We start from the raw sequence: 22,766 nt of genomic DNA on the forward strand, positions 1-22,766 counted from the left end.
ATCTTATTTCAATCTAGGTTTTAGAGGTTGCATAAAAGCTAGTAGCTGGAACACAACTCAGCTTGAAATATTTTTTCCAATGTTATATTCTACACACTTTTTTGTGCAGGGTTAATGAACTTGTTATAGATTTTATCTTTGTGTAAAAAGGCACAAATATGTTTACCATTTTGTTTGAGTTAAGCCTACGAATCACTGATCAATACGTGTACTGGTGAAATTACCTGCTGTCAAATTAATCGCAAGAACGAAACGACAATGACGACATCCGCCAGAAGATGATCCTGTGAGGATCAAAACCGGCCGCCTTTCAAGGTCACAAGGACCACTTGACAGCAGGTAATTTCACCAGTACAAATACCAGGTTAAACACTCCTGACACACCTTGATGACCAGTGGTGACAGATTTAATTTGAAATTTCTTCTTCAAATTCAATGCTTACCAGTATGATGGAGTCCACATGCTATCTGTACCACAGGGGAATCACTAGGTAGATGAACTTTCCCAGGAGGAAGAGAGGAAACTCTACTCGCCTCCCGTTCTACATCACTCCCTCCAGCAACCTCTTCTACTGCAAAACACAATATTAGTTTGCTGTGCTGAGGTTTAGATACAAAGTAAGTTCGTACATTTCACACTGAGGGCAAAAAGTAAGATTAAGCCTAATGAATAAAGTTGGAGACATAGTCAAGATCTTGCAAAGATCAAAAGCTTGATAAATAATTTTACCTAAAATAAATTTTACCACCATATAAAATAAATACAAAGTTAAAGAATTTGAAAGTGAACAAAAATCTTTCAAAGTTAAAAATGCTTGGCCCTTCTAGAATATATGACCAATACACCAAATATCAATCATTCAAGTTTCCAATGTCCATATACCTGTTACTCGTTGAAATTTCTTGGATACTAAATATTTTTAGTTAACAGGGAATTCATCAACTAAATAAACGAATTGTTAACCCTAAGGAAGTAGTAATATTTAGCCCTTACTTGCCTAACCCTACTTTACTACAATCAATTAACATGATTAAAAATTAAAAACATCCTTGTGTGGTGAAACAATTAACTTGCTAACTCAAACTCAAAAAACTCAACATACCAACAAGAGCAGGAGGTGCAGTGCTCCTGAATGGTATGGGCGGCTTGGCAGGAGCAGGCATGATCGGAGCGCTCGGCCCCGCTCGGTTGTTAGCTCCTTTCAGCTTCAGTCCGTTATGTTTTGAGCCCAACTTTCCTCTTTGTCTCTGTTTACGCTCCTCTAGTCTCCGTTGAAGATGATCTTGTAGTCTTGCTCCATGTCGTCCTAAGAAAACTCACTCTTTAGTACATGTAAAAAATTAAACTTAATTTTATTTTTATTACTTTTCCTTTTTTTACATTAAACAATTTGAACACAACAACTTTTTTATTCAAGGTTTCAAAAGCCAGAAAAAATAGGCCATTAACTAATGTAAATCGTTAATCAGAACCTTCAAAAAATTCAACTGCAAAGCTTGAATAGGTAGTTCGTAAAGTTTTAGTTTAGCTGTCTAACATCAGTTTTATTCATGCTCTTAGAACAACCTGTATAAATGCTACTTTCTAAAAGAAAAACATACACAAGGAATGCCAATCCTTTTGTCTTTTATATTTTTTTAAGGGAATGATCCAGATTCTGATCTTGTTACTATCTAAAGTTCACCTTTGGTAAGATAGCATTATTGATTGATATCTAGATGACAAATAGCATTTGGGTCTAGAATCAACTGGATTGGAATATCTAGGAACGGGTGTGAAGGTGAGCACTATAACAATGCTTGAGGAATTGTCGAACACAACATGAAACTAAAGACATAATGTTGAATGAGTTTATAATTATTTGAAAGACATAAGTTCATGTTTAAAGGGTTTTACAGTCTTGTTTAATCATTACCATCATGTACAATCTTCATTTTTAATTTCAGATTGGTAGATGAGAGTTTTTAAGGTTTTGGGATCTGAAATGTGAAGATGAGGTTACATTATGGATACAAAAAAATTTTTGAAACACTTCTTTTACTACAGTAGAGCGTCACAAACCCAAACCTCAAAAATCTGAAACGTCAAAAATCCAAACCGCTCCTGAACAACGCGAAACAATTAACTTGCCAGTAGATGGATTTGTTCAAATTACCACCTCCAAAGATGAGATCGAGCCGCATCATGCCCGCTATGTCTCCTGCGCCGCTCGGCCCCAGGATGGCCAACTCCGAGTTGTCGACATTCTCCTTGGCGCAGATCCTACAACATCCACACTCTGCGCAGCCTGAGTCACCCTCCCCACAACCACACTCCCTGCGACATAGCAATTAAACATATACAGGGATTGTAGCTACAGAAATCACTAAAAACTACTGGTTAACATGCCAAGTACAAAATAAGCAAAATACATAAAAAAGGTATGATATAAAAAAGTAGTCTGCATTAAGTAATGTGTGATATATCATTGACTTTAAAAAGGTAATTTTGCTGGTTCAAGCTTTGTTACTGTTCTGGAAAAACTAATAGGGTAAACTAGGGGAAAACTAATAAATTACTGACTCAACAGGATGCATTAAAAATACACTTACGTTGAATCAAGAAATTCTACAGACAAACCTTTTATAAGGCTTATGTAGCTTTGTGTTAAAATGCCCTTTGTCATTGTGTTTGTATTGAATAAATAAATTGAAAATTGAACAAAGCTCAAAATATGTTCCTCAGCGGGAAAAAATTGTGTAGAAATGTTTAGTTAAATCCATATTCAAAGCCCATGTCCATCAGATGGAACTAGAAGAGTTAGGTAGTGGAGCGCATAAAGACGAGAAAATAAACTAACAATACTGATGTATAGTTCTAGCCATAGACAAAGATATTATTCTTCTGACACCATTGTGCATTCATAAATAAATATTCAAGTTTACTATGGTCCACTCACTGTCCAGGGTTGCGGTCGGGTCGCATGGAGCTGAGGCAGCTAATGCTATAGCCTGTGCACTCCCGACAAACAGTGCACACCATGCACAAGTCATGCTTCCACTTGTGTTGTCCAGGCGCACACATTGCGTCCTGTGCATCCTCCCACTCGCCTTCCTCCTCCTCTCCCCCCTCCTCCTCTACAGCCATCTCCATGGCGACCACCGTTTGAGCTGTGGACAGACATGTAGGTGATAATATGAAACAAGCTCTATGTGAATAAGCTAATCTGAACGATCTGTCAGTGAAAAAGGATAGTACCAGGTTAGCTGGATTGTTAGATTGACAGACATAAAGAAATCAAAGTCTATGATATTCATAAGTGTAATGGGAATAAGCATAATAACAAATCTTCAAATAGTAATTTAGAAAAAATGTTAAAGCTATATCAACTTGTTCAATTGACACTAATTCAGATAAGTATTTCTGTCTTTTAAACAAATGTTTTTTCTCCTCATCAGTTTTAAAAGTTCAAATTCTAACCAGGCATAGTAATAAAGGAATTAAAAAAATGGAAATATTTCATTACCTCAATGTTTGATCTGCAAGGTTTAATTTGATTTCTGCAACATATAAACTGACATAATCTCCTTTTGACAGAATATTAAATCTTTCATAGTTCTAGTTTCTAGTGGAATCTTGTAGTTTAAAACATGGAGATCATTTCAAATGCAAAACCAATAGTAAGGAATAACTTCTCTTTTAAAATCTTGGAAATAATTTATGATAACTCAGTACATAAAACATATGTTGATAGAAGTTCTTGCGGGTGGTTAATTACCTTCTTTGACCTGCAGGGCAAACTCTCGGCCACACTGGCCCTTGTTGTTAATCCCGAATGTGAAGACTTGTCCTTTGTTGGTAAGCACGACTGCATGAGCCTTGCCCAAAGCTACTTGGGTGACATGTACGTCCTTCAAATCAGTAACTAGACCTGTAAAATAAACCATTAAAATAAGTCAACAAAATTGGACAACTCTCTTTTAATTGAAAACTCTCTCTCTTCGTTTATTGGAAATGCAGTCAGCGACAGTGAAATGTTCTAATGTTGTGTATTCAGTGTAAAGTTTAGTCTCTTGTACCAGTTTGGACTCTCTCCAATCAGTTAAGGTCGCTACCCTCACAAAATCCTAAAAACCTAGGCATTGTGTTTATGTTACATCCTTAAATGAGACATAGTTAGCAAAATTCATGAAAAGATATCAACTGCTAAGTAAAACAGAGTAACTACGTATAATTTTAAAACTCAACACTATTTAAATATCTATACTTATTTACCTACTGTTGGTCATTTCTTTTAAAAATATTTTTTCAAGTTTTTACCACAAGCTAACCCAAGCTCCCAGATAGATATTGCTGCAGAGGATTTGTCGGGTCATACGAGTTAGATTAACCTACATTAGTTGATTGAATTTTAAAAACAACTACTTCAAGAAACTGTAACTACAAATTAATTAAAACAATCACCCGAAGCTGGATCACAGTGAGTGGTGTCTTTGCCGAACATGTGAACTTCCCCATCTTTGGTGACCAACGCTGTTGTCCCGTTGTTACAAGCTGCCGTCACAACAAACGATGACTCCATCTTGGTGAGTTTCTTGGGCTTAACTGCCTTCAGTTGTCGTCTTCCTTTGTCTGTTGGGATACAAATTTAACAATCAAAATACGGATAAAACATATAATGTAAATTTCACTGCTGGTCTCAATGTACACTAAGGAGGTAAGAAATACTTCCCATTTCCTTACACATAGTATAGTTAACACACGATAGGAAATGTCCATTCATTTAACCTTAAAGCTAAAATTAATTATTATTTGCAATTGTGAACTTTAAAAGACTGTTCCTTTCTGACTTTGTCTGCATTGACCTGCTGTGATTACTTTACTAAACGCATACTTTTCTCACATTTTCCCTTTTACGAGTTTTCACACCAACAAACTCGAAACTGTTTTTAGGTTTAAATGTTATTATTATCTACAAATTGTATTTAGATTTAGGATACGTTAGAACCGAGGCATAACCTAAAACATCAAAGTTGAAAGGTCATTGAAATGATTAGAGAGGATCGCCTCAAGAGTAGTTAGAATAAAGTTTTTAGCATCAGGCTTGAGTAGTACCAAATAAGAAGAGATTTTACCTAGAACTATTTTTTTTTCTCATTGTAAACCTTGATGTGTCTTGAGGTTAGATATTTAGATTTATAGTGGCTTTGTTAAATATGGATGGAGAGAAAAATCACAAAAAATTATTAACCCTCCTGGTGTCTGTCATTTTTTCTGTAGTGTCAGGCGATTTTTGGGCGTTACGCAGCATTATGTTTAAAAAATTATATAAAATTTATTTTTCAGATGAACTATACCATGTTATATATTTTTGTGAAGCTAAATACACTGAGATCATAATGCAGCATAGATGTTTGGGTTTCATGCATATTTGATGAGTAAAAAATGCTTTGAGAAAAAAAAAATAAAAATATAAAAACAAATTCAAATGTTCGTGCCCCTTGTTTTAGAAATAAATTCAACCATATGAAAAATCTGAGACAGCCATTTATTTCTAAATATTATAACAAAAAAGATAACATGCATTTTAGTAGGCTTAGCTTAATTTTTAGGTTAGTTATATGATAAAATATAATACAAGAACAGTTGCGAAATCACTCAATATTACAAGATTCTATGAATTTGCACACATGCTTCAAAACACACATGCAAAACACATGCATACCACAAAATACTCATTATTTATTGTTTTACATCAATGCATGCATAAAAATAAAATATACTTATCTGAAAAATATTTCTATTACTATCGACCATGAAACTGAAGGGGAGGCGGAAATGTTTTTACTTCAAGTGTTCACTCAACCAAAACAATGAAACAAAGTTATAAAAAAACACTCACTTTTTGTAAAACAAAAATTAACTACCTAAATAATCTTTGGAACAATGTAGGCTAACAAAGAAAACAATTTTTAGGCACAGTAAAAACATTAGTCCCCTAGAAGACAGAAAGAAATTATGATCACAAATGTTATTCGGAGTCGGAACTTTCTCTATGCAGTCTACGCTTAGCACCACGAGTTGGCCTCCAGAAGTGCTGTAGGTTATGGTAGCATTCACGGTGCACTCCTATGTTGCATCCAGGGCACCAGAATCTTGTTCTTCCATTGCTGCATACCATACACTTCCTTTCACATTTCCTCGGCAGCTTGTCAAGGCGGTGTCGATCTCCAACATCTCCGGCAGGTCCAGGGACAAGTAGTGGTTCCTGAGGGACGCCTGCTGCTACAAGAGCTTCAATGATTTCTATGTGGAAATCTCTTCTCTCCAGTGGATTGTCCGTGTTTGATTTGTAGAGAGTATATGCATTTACCATACAAATGTCTATAAAGTTGAAAAAAATCTTCTTCCAATACTTTGTGGTAGAACGGTTACACGTCATATGGTAGACCGACTTGTCGTTGACGTCGATTCCACCCATTGATTGATTGTAATCGTGTATCAAAAGAGGCTTTTGGCCAACAAGTCCCTTTTTGCTTCGAACAATTCCATCCTCAGCATTGTGGGCAGTTGTGATTACAAAAACGGGCTTCCGGTTTGCTTTTTGTCTGTACTGTACAAGTAACAGATCACCTTGTCTGAAATAAATACTTTCCCGGGCACCTAGTACTGTATTTTTGGCGGTTGTAGACAGGTGTTTGGACCTTTTATTAATTGTTCCAGTTAAATATGTTTGACGTTCTAAGAGTCGCTCAGCTAAGGGGATTTTTGTATAAAAATTGTCCGTGTACAAGTGGTACCCTTTATCTAACAATCTACTTTTCGACATCAAATTCATTACAACTCTCTCAGTGAACAACTCTTCAGGATCATTGGCTGGTAAATAATCAGTCCCGCTGTACAATTCAACATGCAAAACATAATTTGTATTGCTGTCACATGTCTGAAATTTTTTAATTCCATATTGTTTGTGCTTTTTATTTGGAAGATACTGTATAAAAGCACAGCGGTTCTTCATTCCGATAAGGGATTCGTCGATGCAAACATTTTGAGATGGGATGAAGTAGGTTTTGAAAATAGTATTTATATGGTCATACATATACCTTACCTTCACCCATGGATCGTAGCCTACTGCACCCCTTTCCAGTGATCGATTGGATGTAATGTGAAAAAACGTGGTTATCAATAAAAACCGATTGAGGGACATTGTGTTTTGAAAGAATGGGATGTGTTGAGAGCCCCTAGTATCCCAGTAGGTTTTCAGGTTCTTCTTCACTATCACACCCATGTTCAGCAAAATAGCAAAGAATTTCTTCATTTCTTGTACAGTCACAGGTACCCATTTTTTCCACCGCGAATTTGGTGTCAGAGTGTCTCTCTTCTCATCTATTCTACGATTAGCATAGGCATTTGTTTCCCTAGTAATGAGAAGCCAGAAAGCCTGAGTCAAAAAAAGGTTTATGTAGCTAATTGGACGACTATTTCTTGGAGGAAGGTTCCTAGGCCCTGGGTCCCTAACAGCAAACTCAGTAGCAATATTTTTGGGAGGCTCAGGTGGGTACACCCTAACCCATGGCTGTCTTTGCAAAACAACATTTTGGTCATTCTCAGGAACATTGGCATTAGGCCTAACTTCATTTTCAACGTAATTCTCTTCATTCTGATAACCTATTGGAACAGGATCAGGATCATCCACATTTACTTCTTCCCGATCAGATGTCTCCAATTCACTCAAATGAGGCGAATAGATTTCATCACTTCCAGACGAAAAATCAAGTAATGAAACATCTTCAGGCACTTCAATGTCGCTAACAACAGAGTCTGCATCACTAAAATCTTCATCTAAAGCAACTCTAATATCGCTACTATCCATTTTCACAACATAAAATCATAGATAAAACATAATAAAATCAAAATAACAAACCACTAGTAAACGATATCAAACCACTTGTAAACAACAACAACTAGTGACACCGTCGTCCGTCAACGGCAACGAAACGTAAACATTTATATTTTTTTCATAACATCTGGAGACAGGCAAAAGAGAAAGGAGCTTAGAGACAGACATCATAATAAAGCCTGTTTAGCGCTGATTAAAAGTCATGTGAATTCAGTCCGATTTGGAGCGAAATTGAGTGAGTTATTACACGAACTGTAACAGTTTGCACTACCATCGATACATCGATGCTTGACACCCCAGAGCGTGTCCTTACCATCGATGCATCGATGGTTGACACCGGGAGGGTTAAGAGTTAGTACAACCTTTTATATTTCTTCAATCTGAACACAGAACATAAAACCAAAAATAATACAAAAGCACATGTTATTATTCTAAAACTCCAAAACAGGTGTTGGGAGTTTACAACTCTACACCAGACTAATGGCAGAAATATTTAAATGTCAAAACTGTTATTTATTGAAGACAGACTAAAGGCAAAATAAATCAAAAGAATACTTAGTTATATAAACACAATATACACTGAATAATATTCTATGGAAGAAAATAGGCCTACTTATATACATCATTTTTAAAACACAGAAATAAAATACCTTCAGACTTGTAAGGTATAAAATGGGGAGATAGCACAAAAAAGGTCATAGAAAATCTTATGACTAACCTATTATCTCCAACTGGGATTGTGTATCACATACAAATCAAATCATGTAGTGGTATTCATGAAATCTAAAAGGACCTATTACCTTTTTAAATCTTAATTTAAAATTCAACCAAAGGTTTTTTAACTCACTAGAATCGCTGTCCTCCCCTCTGCGTGCAGTGCCAGTGAAGTAGACGCTGCCGTCCTCGGCCAGCAGTATAGCATGTAGTCCGTCATGGCCTGCAGCCACATGAGATATCCTAGGAGCCTTCGCCACAACCAGCTCCTGCCACTTCCCCCCTCCCCCGGCAGCACCCTGCTTGAGACCCAGCGCAGACGCTTTGCCAGTGTACAGCACCTGAAAATAGGACATTATTGAGGTTAGGCCTCTGTATAGCTCAGTGTATATTGTGCTTCCTTTTTACATTTCAGAAGTTTGCCAATTATTTCCTGTGTAAAGTCAGAAGCTTATTGATGGTTTGAAAGTGGACTCAGTTGTCCTTGATTATTGGGCATTTAAATGGGTAAGGAACTAATCTTATTCAGTAACAAATCCATCAGCTCACCTATTCAACACAAACTATCCCGTCACCTTCGCTGTAAAATATGCTACCTGGAGGTGTCGGCCTCTTACAATCTAATAAGTAAATTTGGTGTGAAGTTTTGTGTGTCATCAACTGCTCCAAATTCTTTTCTCAGATAAGAATGTTGACAAAAATTCCTTCTAGTGTATTTCCAAGCCAAGTGTTTTTAACAAACCTACCCCACAAAATATCCATTTTTGGGTTAGATCTAGATCCTTACATTACCACTGTTAATTTACTTTAAAAATTTTGTGGGAGGTATATAAGACACACTTAATGTATTCCTAGGCCAAAGGTTTTGTCCACAGAAATAACTAACAGATTTTCATATTTGAGTTGCATCTTTGTATTTAAAAACGATGAATTTGACAAACCTTGCCAGATGTTGTACGTATTAGACAGAAGTCCTTGCCCGCAGTGACGGTGGACACCTCGTCATCGCAGCCCGTGTTGAGGGTGTGTATGTTGCTGTCCTCGTCAAACGCTGCAGTGCCAAACACGTCCACGCACTTGCGCGCCAGCTTCAGTGGTAGTTCTGCGCCGGCTCCCACTGGACCACCGGACAGGTTCAGTGTACGCACCACAAAACTGTCCTGTACACAACACAGTGTGAAGACATGCATACTGACAAGAGCGTTAACATACAATCGTAGGCGTTTTCAATCAATGTTAAATTGGTACAACCCTTTAAGAAATTGTTTTTACACCAGTGGCATTTATTAATTGAGAATTTGACACTTTCATTGAAAGGCAGTCCAAACCGCTGAAATTTGTATGATTATGGTGGGTATTGTCCATTTCACACCGAAGTTCAAGACATTAACCACTAGTCTAGCAACACACCTGATTGAATTATTGATTGCCCACAAGGGTAAAACGTGGGTGTGTGGCTGCTTTATTACATTGCTGAGCAAAGAATTACAAGGCCTGAATAATTTTTAAATTTAATTAAATGGGACTTTACTGGACACAAGTTATATCTGTTATAACGTAATCAATGTTAACAGAAACGTTTTAAACTTACATCTCTCGTGGCCGTCACCATTCCAAGCTGGTCACCATCAGAAAACATAACCCCCTCTACCTCTACCCGGATGATCTGCTGAACGCTGAGATTGTTTGTGTCAATCACCACCAGCTCGGCTTTGTCCAGACTGCGATAGTAGAGCGAACCCTGTGACAAGACAACTGTCATGATCATCACTAGACTAATGTGGGTAGTGTACTGGTCTAGTGGTAGAACACGGTCCCTGAGGTCCAAGGTTCAAATCTCACAAAATCACTGATGGATTCTACCTAAGTGATAATGCCACAACTCCTAGAATGTTTAGAGTTCTGGTACAAAAAAAATAGGCTAGTGTTATTTATGAGTAAGCCTAAGCAAAAACGCGGACATTTTTTGGAAAGGTTTTTACAAATTGATCCCCTTGCTTGATATGTTTTTAAATACCTAACTTACTTAATGACTGCTTCAACATCATTAATTTTCGATTCTACAATTTTTGCAGATGCTTTCTGCAATTGCAAGAATAAAAGCTCAGCTAAATTTTCTAACTGGTGCTCGATCACTCATGCTTTTAGGCTAGGTACAGCTCTGTTTAAAAGTTGAAACGCTCGTACACCTCTAACTACACAAAGTCATTACGTATCGTATAACTGACTGCTGACTCTTTACTATAATCACACATAATCAAGGGAAAACAGTACAATTGATAACAAAACCAAACTCAGACCTGAGCGAATCCTAACCAGCCACGCTTGTCACAGTAGAAGTCGGGTTTGTAGAGATAAACATGTCCACGGATAGTCCCTGAATATCCTGAGCCGATCTTAAACAATCCTCGGGGACAATGAAGGTAGAGGTAGTGTCCATCACTAGCCAGGGCTCGACCTGCTGATACGCCTCCGCCATCTGTAAGTTATTTTGTTAATAAGTTTCTTCTACAGTGGTATTTTCTAGAAATTTTAAGGGAATCATCCTGACAATACAGGGCTACTCAAAAATATGAACCCAGTTTCAGGACTTTGTATCTCGAAAAGTATGGATCCGAAACAAATAAGTGTTATACCGTTGAAAAGAGAAAAATTCAAAGTTTTATTTACTCTGATTACAAATGCTCAATATGTCCACCCTGTGCTGCAACGCAAACATCTAAGTGATAGCCGAACTCGCACCACGAGACAGCATCTCTTGCTGTGTCACCTCTTGCTTGTGTCATCAAATTATTGAAATCGCCAAAACCAACGAGATGCCTTTTCTAGTCGGTGGTTGAATACCAAATTCTATGCAAAAATCCCCTGCACTGTAACCGGAGACTCAGTTTTTGCTAACTCTGTCACAAAGAAATCTGATGTTGCATTTTAAACATTTTACTAACAACTGATGGTAAAAACAAAATGGCTGCCCATTGTTGCAATAATTTTTTTTCGATCGTTTACAGAACAATGGCCAAACTAACTTTGAAATGTCTTCTTTTTAATGGTGTACATTTTATGTCAGCCTGATTTATACTTTTTGAGGGATACAAAGTCATGAAGTTGGGTACATATTTTTCAGTAGCCCTGTACTTCGTTTACAATAAGTACCTGGGGACCGAGCTTTGCTCGGGGAAAATTATTAGTTTACTCTGAAATTATTGCAGATACATTAATCCACTCCCAACGTCGTGGACCTGTTTGCCCTCCTTCCCTATACCATTTTTGAATTGCAGATACATAAATGCCACAGACAGTTCCCACACTCTGCACTGCTAGCATTACTACTTCCTTCGCCATTTCCTACGTCATGGACCTGTTTTCCTCCCTTCTCGTAGCATTTTAGGATTGTAGATACCTTAATTTAATTCCCATAAACAGTCCCCAGGCTCCAGACTGCTCACCTTTACTACTTCCTTTACCACTTTCTACGTCGCGGACCTGTTTCTCTCCCTTCCAACGGCATTTTAGGATTGCAGATACCCTAATCTAATGGTCATTAACAGTTCCAACACTCCGGGCTGCTTGCCTTTACTACTTCCTTCACCTCTTCCTACGTCGCAGACCTGTTTCCCTCCATTCCCATAGCATTTTAGGATTGTAGATAGGCCTACCTTAAGCTAATCGTCATAAACATTTCCCACACTCCGGACTGCTCACCTTTACTACTTCCTTCACCACTTCCTATGTCGCAGACCTCTTTCCATCCCTTCCCATAGGATTTTAGGATTGTAGATTCCTTAATCTAACCGTCATAAACAGTTTCCACACTCCAGACTCTTCGCCTTTACTACTTCCTTCACCACTTCCTACGTCGCGGACCTGATTCCCTCCCTTCCCATAGCATTTTAGGATTGTAGATAATTTGATCTAATCGTTATTAACAGTTCCCACACTCCGGACTGCTCAACTTTACTACTTCCTTCACCACTTCCTACGTCGCGGACCTCTTTCCATCCCTTCCCATAGGATTTTAGGATTGCAGATTCCTTAATCTAATCGTCATAAACAGTTTCCACACTCCAGACTGCTCGCCTTTACTACTTCCTTCACCACTTCCTATGTCGCGGACCTGATTCCCTCCCTTCCCATAGCATTTTAGGATTGTAGATAACTTGATCTAATCGTTATTAACAATTCCCACACTCCGGACTGCTCACCTTTACTACTTCCTTCACCACTTCCTATGTCGTAGACCTGTTTGCCCTCCTTCCTTATACTATTTTAGAATTGCAGATACATAAATGTCACAGACGGTTCCCACACTCTGCACTGCTAGCCTTACAACTTCCTTCCCCTTTTCCTACGTCATGGACCTGTTTTCCTCCCTTTCCATAGCATTTTAGGATTGCAGATACCTTAATCTAATCATCATAAACAGTTCCCACACTCCAGACTGCTCGCCTTTATTACTTCCTTCATCACTTCCCACGTCACGGACCTGTTTCCCTCCCTTCCCATAGCATTTTAGGATTGTAGATACCTTAATCTAATCGTCATAAACAGTTCCCACACTCCGGACTGCTCGCCTTTACTACTTCCTTCATCACTTCCTACATCGGGGACCTGTTTCCTTCCATTCCCATAGCATTTAAGGATTGCAGATACCGTAATCTAATCGTCATAAACAGATCCCATACTCCACACTGCTACCCTTGACTATAGAATCGAGTAATCTTCAGTATAATCTTTGCTCAATAGTAACAACTGATGTTTTTCCTTTTTTACTGTATTTTGTTTTGCTAGTATACTGTGGATAGACAAATAATTACAAGTCTTTTGTTTACTTTTTCCTTGTTATTTAATTCAGCCAACATGGTTACCTAGCAACCCATAAGACTAATGTTAAAAAAATGTGATTTTCAGTTTCATTTTTTTACGTAATTAGATTTTTGTTGGCAGTTCTAATTGCAGTAAACTCGTTTTTAGGCCAGAAATAAACTATATACAACATTTGAAGAAAATCGTCGGAGCCGTTTTCGAGATCTTGGTGCAAGCATACATACATACATACATACATACATACATACAAGCAAACTTTGCTCGTATTAGAGTATAGGATTAGGTGCTCTCTGTTTTAATGTCCTGTATCTTAAGTCTTAGGATCACCTTTCAAACACCAATGGTCAGGAAAGACGTATCACACATGCTCAGTAACCACTCGGCTACCAAGCTAACACGCAAACTTTAAAATTTCAACCCAAACGGACATATAAATTGATTGCTTACCTCCAGGCAGTTTAAGCTTGAAGGATGTCAGTTTGGCAGTTTTCGGTACTCCATGAGTGATCCAATCTGGTCTGATAACTTTCCCCAACAAAACACCGTGAACACTTCTCTGTAGAGCTGCCACAGCATTAGGCAACTGTAATGAGATAATGTACACCATTATACCATTGTTAATAGTAAGTGCAATAATTTTATAGTATTACATAATGTGTAATATGTAGATAACCATACAGTAAGTTTTGCCAAGGAAGTCTCAAGATGAATAGATTTGAAGGATTATAGTAGAGAGAACAGGAGGAAGAAGAAGACAAGTGGAAGGAAGATGGAACTGTAGAGAGACTGGAGTCTAGTTAACACCCAGACCAGGAAATAACAAGAACAGGATAGGAAATGTACGAATGTACAGTTACTACTCAATAATCCGACACTTGGTTATCCGATACAATCAATAATCTAACAGTGCACGAAATGAATCATTGACTGATTGTTGGATTCGTAGTTGTCACGCTACCAACTAAGCTACCAAAGCATTTAGAGAACCCAAAATCTACGATACACTGTGACACTCACCGTGATGTTCTGTCCCGCCAGTGTACGAGGGGCCATGAGCAGAGCTGAGGTGGCAGTCAGCAGTTTCCCTGTGTCTCCTCGTACCACCACCAGACTCAACAGACAAGCACATGCTACGGCTGTCAGACTGGCTCCGTCATTGCGAGACCCGGCCGCCTCACTGCCAACTCCGGTGGCAAGCTCGAGTAATAGTTTGAACAACGGCTCTGGAACATTACACAGAACTAAGATTTATCATAGGGATGATTTTTTAATGAAGAATGGATGTACCGCATCATGGACAAATTTATGTTCGGACAGAAGTCTCCCTAATCTCACACTATATGCAGGGAGTTTCTCTACCAGTTCCCATAAAATAAACCAGACTTCCAGGGACCTTTAAATGTAAAGAATCCTCTATACCATGTGCGGTTCTTCTCGATTTTATGTAATGTGCATTATTTTTCTATAGTCTAATAAAAAGGAAGATTCCTGGAAGATCGCAAATTACTAGTAGATTGCTAAGCAAACTATAGGAGTGACAGTCTAATTATTTTTTTTCTTTTCTTTCTAAAGAAATATTTTTTTTACATTTTCTGTAAGGGAACAGCCTAGACCTTTACCTCCTTACTATCTAAAAACAACCCCTAGTTAGAAAGCATTGCATTAATTAGTAGCCAAATGACAAATGCTATCTGGGTACAGAATTAATTCTATTTGTAATCAAACATAGTGTTTAAATATTATAAACTTTACAACTATCCTATTTGTTAAATGCTTCTAAAGTTGGTGGATTAACTTCTTCTCACTTTTTATTTTATATGTTGATAAATACACATGACGTTCGAAATACTTTTGGAAATACAATCAGAGACTTCTGTGACCCATTTTAAAATCAGTGACTTCATTGAGTAGCCATCTATGGAATCAGAAAGTGAAAGTGCTAAATTTGGTTGGACGACAGATCAATGAAGGTCATGAAAATGCAGTAGCAACTCAAAATACACAGGAAACCAATCTTTCACAGATTATCTACACTAGTAAGACTGGCCAACCAATTTCTAAGGATTAAAAGAGAGGAATGTTTGCTTCCAGTATATTATTTCCTTACCAATGACTTCAGCAGGCTCGGCTTTCAGTCCTTCGGGCTGTTGACCTTGAACCACGTCCAGCAGCGCACTGAGAGCCTTGGTGCACAGCTCCGGATATGTGAAGCGACTCTCTCTGATTAGCTCAAACACACTGCGCAGTCCGACACCGACAATCTGTCAAATGCAGGTCAATGAGTAAGAGTAATGCTTACAAATATGAAATAATGTGTCTTAACTTTTTAGTTTTTACCATCAAAACAGAAATAATATTGCATTGAATTTGGCTAGGGAGCCAGTGAATGCACAAATATATAAGTTACATCTCGTTACATACCTTCGGAATGCGAGGCGGAGTACTCTGGTCCTTTTCTCCATCTTGCTCTTCCTCATCTGTATCAGACTCGGTTGCCACACATGTGGTTGGCGAACTACCACTAGACTGGAGGTAGATTTCACATGCCTCCTTCATCCAATTCTCCAATACGACCATTCTAACGGTCGCAAACACAGCAAAGTTTGATGCATTTCCTGGCAACTCCACCTCCGGGGGGCTTGACACATCTCCGAGTGCCTCGACCTTATGACAGTAAATATGTACGTTTATAGTAGTAACTATGTACGTTTATTTGTCTTATGCTAGCAATATTGGTTGTTGTTTCTTTAAGATTGAACTACAAACAAAGAATTTCATTTTGAGATTATACAAGCTGGCCTACTGTCTTCTTACATTTAGACTATCAACTAATTTTATTAATCCCCTGGTTATTAAATTCATACAATTTTGATCAATGTTCATAAGGAACTAGAGGACTTTAGGCAAAATATTTTTGAATAGTATCATCATCAAACTTATTGGTACTGGTATATAAAAACTTGAGTTCCTGGATGTTTTTGTTATATTCTGTATAGAAAATGTATTTTTTAGGTAAATGAACCACTTTGGTATCATATTACCCTCGAACTATGCTCGAATTAGAGTTTGCGTATTTTAAGGGTTAAACTTACTTATGTATTTAAGATACAATAATTTTTTGGAAGTATAATACGTAAAAATACATGCCGCATGCCGGTAGGCCTCATCATTTAAGGTTTAGTCGATAGCATACCTTGGTCTTCTTTTTGTCTTTTCCCCTGGGGCTTTTTCCTTTTTTTGATTTCTTCCATTCCGACTTTCTCCTAAAATAGAAGTATAAAGGTTTAAATTTATTAAAACAAAAAATATCCTAACTTGTAAAATAGTGGGACCTAGCAAATGATGCAAGCATTTTTGAAACAGTTGTTTGCAGCATTTTCCTACTAGTAATATACCGTAATATTGTACAAAATTAAGTTAGTCTGGAGGAAGGCTAAAATAAACAGACAATTTGATTCATTTTTTACTTTACCTTCCTAATCTAACCTATTTTAACTTCAAAACACTTAACTTAATACAGCCCCAAATTCAGATTAAACCCGACCTCCCATCCTCACATGACTATATAAGAGGTGGAAAAAATACTTTAGAGTTGCCTAATTTAGCCAAATAAACAAAAAAAAACGGTATGTAAAAATTTCAAAAGTACCTCTATATCTAAAGTTCATAAATATCCTGGAGAGTTTTAATTGATCTTTAGGTAGGCCTAGTTGATGGGTCTAGGTTTGCCAACTTGCTTGGATGCATCTGCTTTGTTTTTTGTTGATGCTTGAAATTTTGTATATGTAACCCTGTAAATTTATCTCAACTTGTGATTTTACAGCATGTAAGATAATCTACTTATATTGACGTGTCTGCATGCAGCTATGTGTCTTACAGGATTCTTGAGTTGTATTTGAAAGTGAAATAGGTTTCAACTGCCTCAACATAATCTTCAACTTAATGAATACTTCTTCAATGTCCATCTTGTAATTTACTTCTTCATCCAGTTCTGTGTCGTTTATTATTAGTTCTTCTTCAACTTGAGGTCTTAAAGCATATGGCACTAAACGAGGTTTCATGTAAACCGGTCTGGCATCTTCAAGTAGTTGTATATGACCTTCTACCTCAGGAATAACACCAATATTTTGATCAAATACGTCCTTGTAATTCTCAATCAGTCTATCGATATCTGCATGCACATGAGAACTTGTAATACTCCTAAGGTCAGCCCAATCTAGTTTAACTTCCCTTATCCAATCACGTCCAAAGATAGGATCGACCTTCCTGTTGATCAAGTATAGTTTACCAATAAAGTCGTGATTTTTGTACGTGCATCTACTTAATGCCCTACCTCCTACGTTACATCAAAAGCTCTACAACATTTGTGCACCTGAAACGCCACTTCAGAAAGATTATGATGATCTTATAGCTTTATTGAAGCAATACTTGGATCCTCAACCAAGCGTTTGGGCACGGCAACATAATTTCATAGTACGAGAGCAAATGAAAGGTGAATCCGTTACAGATTTTACAGTTGAACTAAAGAAACTTGTTACTCCTTGTGAATTCAAATGTTCTTGTGGAAAATCTACAGCTGAAACTATGCTACGTTTACAGTTCATCAGGGGATTGCGAGACGCTGAGATAAGAACGAAACTAGGCTACTACAAGTAGAATCAGACAAGACCTTCCAGGAAGTCATAAATACTGCTAAGATAATGGAACTATCTAAAACTGAAAATACAATGATTACATCTTCACAATATAAAGCCAAAATTAATCAAGTGATCTCAAAGCCTACTAAACAATTCAATACAAACAGTGAAATGAGAACTAAACCTACAGGACACAACAACAGTTCATTTACATTCCAATCACTTAAGGGAAAGTGTTACAGATGCGGTGACGAAAAACATAAAGCTAACAAATGTAAACTTACTGAACACTGGTGTAGAAAATGTGGAAAGATGGGCCACATCGCTCGAGTGTGTCTGAGCGAGAATTCCATGGCAAAATTTAAGAACTTGAGAAACACATGTCAAGCTGATGTCTTACTTGAAGAAGATGAGTCTTATGAAATGAACTTAATAACTTCAAAAAACTCAGATAAGTTTAATTTGAAGGTGGACATTGAGGGAAATGAAATTACGATGGAACTTGATAACTGGCGACGAGGAAAACCAAAATGGAGTCAACTGACATTACATCACATTTAAACAGTTACAAAAGGATAAGAACGTCAATCAAGGCACAATTGACTAAATTAACAAACAAGCTGAACAATCATGAAATTGATCCTAGGCAAGTTGACGAACGTCTAGAACTTCTGGACTCAACATGGACTAATAAAATAGCTTAAGTTATCGGTATTGATTCTTGATGCTTCTTGGTTGTAGCATATAGGTACCTTAAACCATATACTTTAGCATAAACCTTTTAAAGTTTAAAATTTCAAATCAGTTGTTTATCAGTCTGTTCAGAAGTTATGAGGGCCAACTAATGTGAAAGACAGGCCTGAACTGAATGGGTGGAAGCTTATAACTGATAGGTCCTTTTATAAAAAAAAAACAAAGAGTAAAGAGTTTAAGTCAGCTAGTTTTAAATTATGTTTATATGCCATGACCTAGACTAACAATAAGTTATTCACAGTTAAATTAACTGTTTAACTTATAAGTTACCGTAAGTCCAAGCAGGTATGCAAGTTTATTTATTTATTATTGTATATGAATCAATGTAATGGGTTTTCTGTTGGAAATAAATGAAATAAATAAAAAAGCCTAAATAATGATAGGGTATTGTACAAACTTGACAAAACAAGTGAAAAACTCTGCTGGGTCTAGGCTAGCTAACTTAAAGATGAAATTAGGCATACATTCAATTAAGTTAACTACTCAAAGAAATCAAAATAATCACCACCCGGGTACAGTTTCTTAACTGGGCTATGCTAATATCGATTGAAACTATCAAATTGAAAATATTGATTAATAATCGATATTTTTAAATATATTTATTATCAAATTAAACTATTTAAACCTAACCTAACCAACCAAACTTGCTGATGGTGAAAAAATCGCATGAAGGTTTACTAATCAAATCGATAGTTTCAACCGATATTAGCATAGCCCAGTTAAGAAACTGTACCCCACCACCCGGTTGAAGCTTACTGAAAATGCAAGGCTTAGTATGCTATAAGGCTTTATATTATTGGCCAATGAGGGCCAAATTCTTAACCTAACCCTAGGAAGAAACAAAGTGCTTAAAATGATATTTTATTAGATTCAAAAAGATAAATAACTTACTTTTGTTGATCAGGCAATACTTTGAAAAGTTCGTGGAAATACTTTCCAATAGAATCTGGCTCCGGGAACATTGCAGGCTAGGACAGGCCTAAGGCCTATTCCTTGAGAGGTTGTGTTGACAATAATTATAAAATCATTCGGCTTTTCTGGAATGAAAATTATTTACATGATGCACTAGCTTTATTCGATTTAAAGGTTATCTCAGGATTACCGACTTTTGGATAACGCGAACCGAATTATAACCGAAATCGCGATTAAACGCCCGTGGAAATCGAAATTTGAACGACGCACGAACGCCAAAACAAAACACGACGCCGAACCGAACAGGAACGTCAAGAACAGCCGACGGACGACGACGACGACAACGACGCGACGCCAACTTCCATCTGGACTGACTGAGAGAAGAAGAAGAGAAGCGAAGCCAAACAAACGCTAAACAGCTTGGAAAAAAGGATGACACAGCTGATAACTCAATCCTGTGTGCGTTGATGCTTTTTATGTGAAGCAGTTGATTATAGAGTTACACCAGGCATTATGTTTTATTGTTAGATTATGTTTTATCTAATCCTTACTTTTTCCTTGTTATTAGCGAATTTCCCTATAGGGAAGTAAGCTATTACCGTAGGTGGCATGCGCATGGTAAGACCTAGGCCCGGGACCGATTTACTTTTTCATATTGATGTCCCCAGAGGCCAAAAACACCATTAGTTAAAATTTTTATATACAGTATGTATATATAGTCGAGTAAATATAGGCACTTGAAATAGAACAAATTCCAACAAATAGTTTTTCGACGGTTTTTGGTAGTAATAGGTGTAGAAAGTACCAGGAAAAAAGTCTACCAAAATCGGACAACCGGAAGTCGGGTTTTTCCAAGATGGCCGCCGTGAGGCCCTCAAATCGACAAGATGACTGCAAATTCGTCGATTCATAGTTCCAGGATTGGCCCATTTCCACGAAAATTGGCAAACACGTGTAGAACTATATTTCCAACCTTAAATATGAAAACTAGGCAGACAAAGTAACCCAAAGATGAATTTTCAGGGTATTATGTGCCAAAATATAATATTTGTACCTCAAATATATGTTTTTCTAATATTTTGTACAAAGTTTGTTGTAATTTCAAATTTATCTTTCACCATTATATTCAACACAAAAAACCTAACAATTTAGTATATTGAATCTTTGTTCTGCTTCAATTTGTTACAGAGATGTTGAAAGTAATAACTTTAGTATGTTTTCTTACCGAGATAGCTCAATGTTAATCTTACGGAGAATAAGCATAAATATTAATATTATTTTTCATTAAACCTATATAGATAAGACTTTTTGTTATGCTTCATATTATCTGTTTTAATATTTTTTTACTAAAAATTCTTTTTATGACAGTTACCATTGCAGCAAACCTACGTATTCGGCTCCTCAGTTTTAATCATAAAGAGAAATACCCCCGCCGCAGCAAACCTGCCGTCTAAGCGAATTTCCATTTGGCTGAATTGATTTTCAATTGGTCTATTTAAATAACATTAGGTTTAACGAGTACCTAGGTTTGCTGCTACAAGGAAACTAATAAATAGTGTGTTTTAAGTAAAATGATTATTGCTTAGTATAAAATGAATATATTTGCCAAGTTTCATCAAAAGATATCCATAAACAAGCAAACTACAACATTTTACAATATTCTCCATAAGAATAACATGGGAATTTTAAATTTAAATTTTTTTTTGTTTTCTCCGTAACCAATAACCGTACAAAAACACTTTGATATACTGAATTGTTTGTTTTTTTAAGCTCTTTAAGAAGGTTTAGAGAAAAATTGGAAAATTTTGTATTTTGAGGGTCAAAAGTGAGAAAAACCAATTTTTACCCCATAAAACCCCCCATAAAATCCTGTTCCCATGGTCCGATCATGCTGGATCGCGAACTCATTCAAGTTTATCCCGCCTTACACCTTCAAACCAAATTTCATCAAAATCGGATAAAAATTACTTAAGTTATCGTGTTCACGGACACATATATATATAAATCTATATATATATCTATATATATATATATATGTATACATATATAAAAATTTGAACGAATGGTGTTTTTGGCCTCTGGGGACATCAAAATGAAAAAGTAAATCGGTCCCGGGCCTAAGTCTTACCATGAGACCTACGGTAATAGCTACTTCCCTATAGGGAAATTCGCTAAAAGCAAAAATAAATTTTTTTATTAGTCCGAGAAGTATAGAATATTACCTTAAAAAATTGCAAGAAAACGTTTTATGGCTTTAATGTTGTAGTGTTGGGTATGCAGACACATAGTAAAAATTGCCAAAAATCGGTCTACTGGAAAACCCCTAGAATCAAGATTTAATATGACAGATTTTCTCAACATTGGAAACATAAAAAAAATCCACATGCATTTTCATTGATATTGACTTCAGACCACCACCGATATTTATTGGGTGGTCATTTCTTCATTTCGATAGGGAACGTGTTTTCGGCCGTCATTTTGGATCCCCTTATCGGATAAAAATATTTTTTAAATGTAATGACAGTGTCATTTCAATAGGGAACGTTTTTTTTGCCGTCATCTTGGATCGGCCATATTGGATATAAATAATTTTTTAATGTAATGGCAATGTTGAGACACATTATTTTAAACTAGATTTTCACACCCATTCCATTGCCAAAATGAGTTTTTAAATATATTTTATTCGTTTTAAAGATATATTCAAACGAAAATTCTTCAGCATACATTTCTTAAGGACGTTTCGTATGTTGAACATTTTTTAAGATTTTTTTTCTTATATCTCCAGTACATATTAACGCTTGCAGTTCGTTCTAGCCTTAAACATTTAGTAATGTAAGGGCTTTCATTTGAGCTATTGATCATTAAAATCTGACGAGTTAGAGACTAGTTACCAACCCCAACAAAATATCAAACTTAACTTTTTATAAATAAATCTTTATTAAAATATTTATATCTCGGGTTCTTAATACGCTACCAAGTTCTTTCTGGTTTCACATTACTCAGTAAATGTTTGGGTTAATTTTTTAATCACTAAATAAAATGTGAC

General features: G+C 36.7%; 1 protein-coding gene across 1 annotated transcript in view; it reads right to left on the reverse strand.

The window, feature by feature from the left end:
• The window catches only part of LOC128995663 (E3 ubiquitin-protein ligase MYCBP2-like), a 71,157-nt gene extending 51,387 nt beyond the window's left edge, over positions 1 to 19,770 (reverse strand). The window contains exons 1-16 of the mRNA XM_054420680.1: positions 19,700 to 19,770; positions 16,612 to 16,681; positions 15,840 to 16,082; positions 15,526 to 15,679; positions 14,436 to 14,641; positions 13,866 to 14,001; positions 10,895 to 11,073; positions 10,186 to 10,335; positions 9,536 to 9,754; positions 8,728 to 8,935; positions 4,445 to 4,612; positions 3,759 to 3,911; positions 2,940 to 3,150; positions 2,160 to 2,317; positions 1,104 to 1,307; positions 444 to 572 (exon numbers count right to left, since the gene is read on the reverse strand). Coding sequence (XP_054276655.1) covers positions 444 to 572; positions 1,104 to 1,307; positions 2,160 to 2,317; positions 2,940 to 3,150; positions 3,759 to 3,911; positions 4,445 to 4,612; positions 8,728 to 8,935; positions 9,536 to 9,754; positions 10,186 to 10,335; positions 10,895 to 11,073; positions 13,866 to 14,001; positions 14,436 to 14,641; positions 15,526 to 15,679; positions 15,840 to 16,082; positions 16,612 to 16,681; positions 19,700 to 19,770 — 2,659 coding nt within the window. The remainder of the gene's footprint in view (positions 1 to 443; positions 573 to 1,103; positions 1,308 to 2,159; positions 2,318 to 2,939; positions 3,151 to 3,758; positions 3,912 to 4,444; positions 4,613 to 8,727; positions 8,936 to 9,535; positions 9,755 to 10,185; positions 10,336 to 10,894; positions 11,074 to 13,865; positions 14,002 to 14,435; positions 14,642 to 15,525; positions 15,680 to 15,839; positions 16,083 to 16,611; positions 16,682 to 19,699) is intronic.
• Positions 19,771 to 22,766: the final 2,996 nt, after the last annotated feature.

This window comes from Macrosteles quadrilineatus, unplaced genomic scaffold (genome assembly GCF_028750875.1).
Source record: "Macrosteles quadrilineatus isolate MER2022 unplaced genomic scaffold, UCM_ALF_1.0 Scaffold_5__1_contigs__length_97177068, whole genome shotgun sequence".
Lineage (NCBI taxonomy): Eukaryota > Metazoa > Arthropoda > Insecta > Hemiptera > Cicadellidae > Macrosteles > Macrosteles quadrilineatus.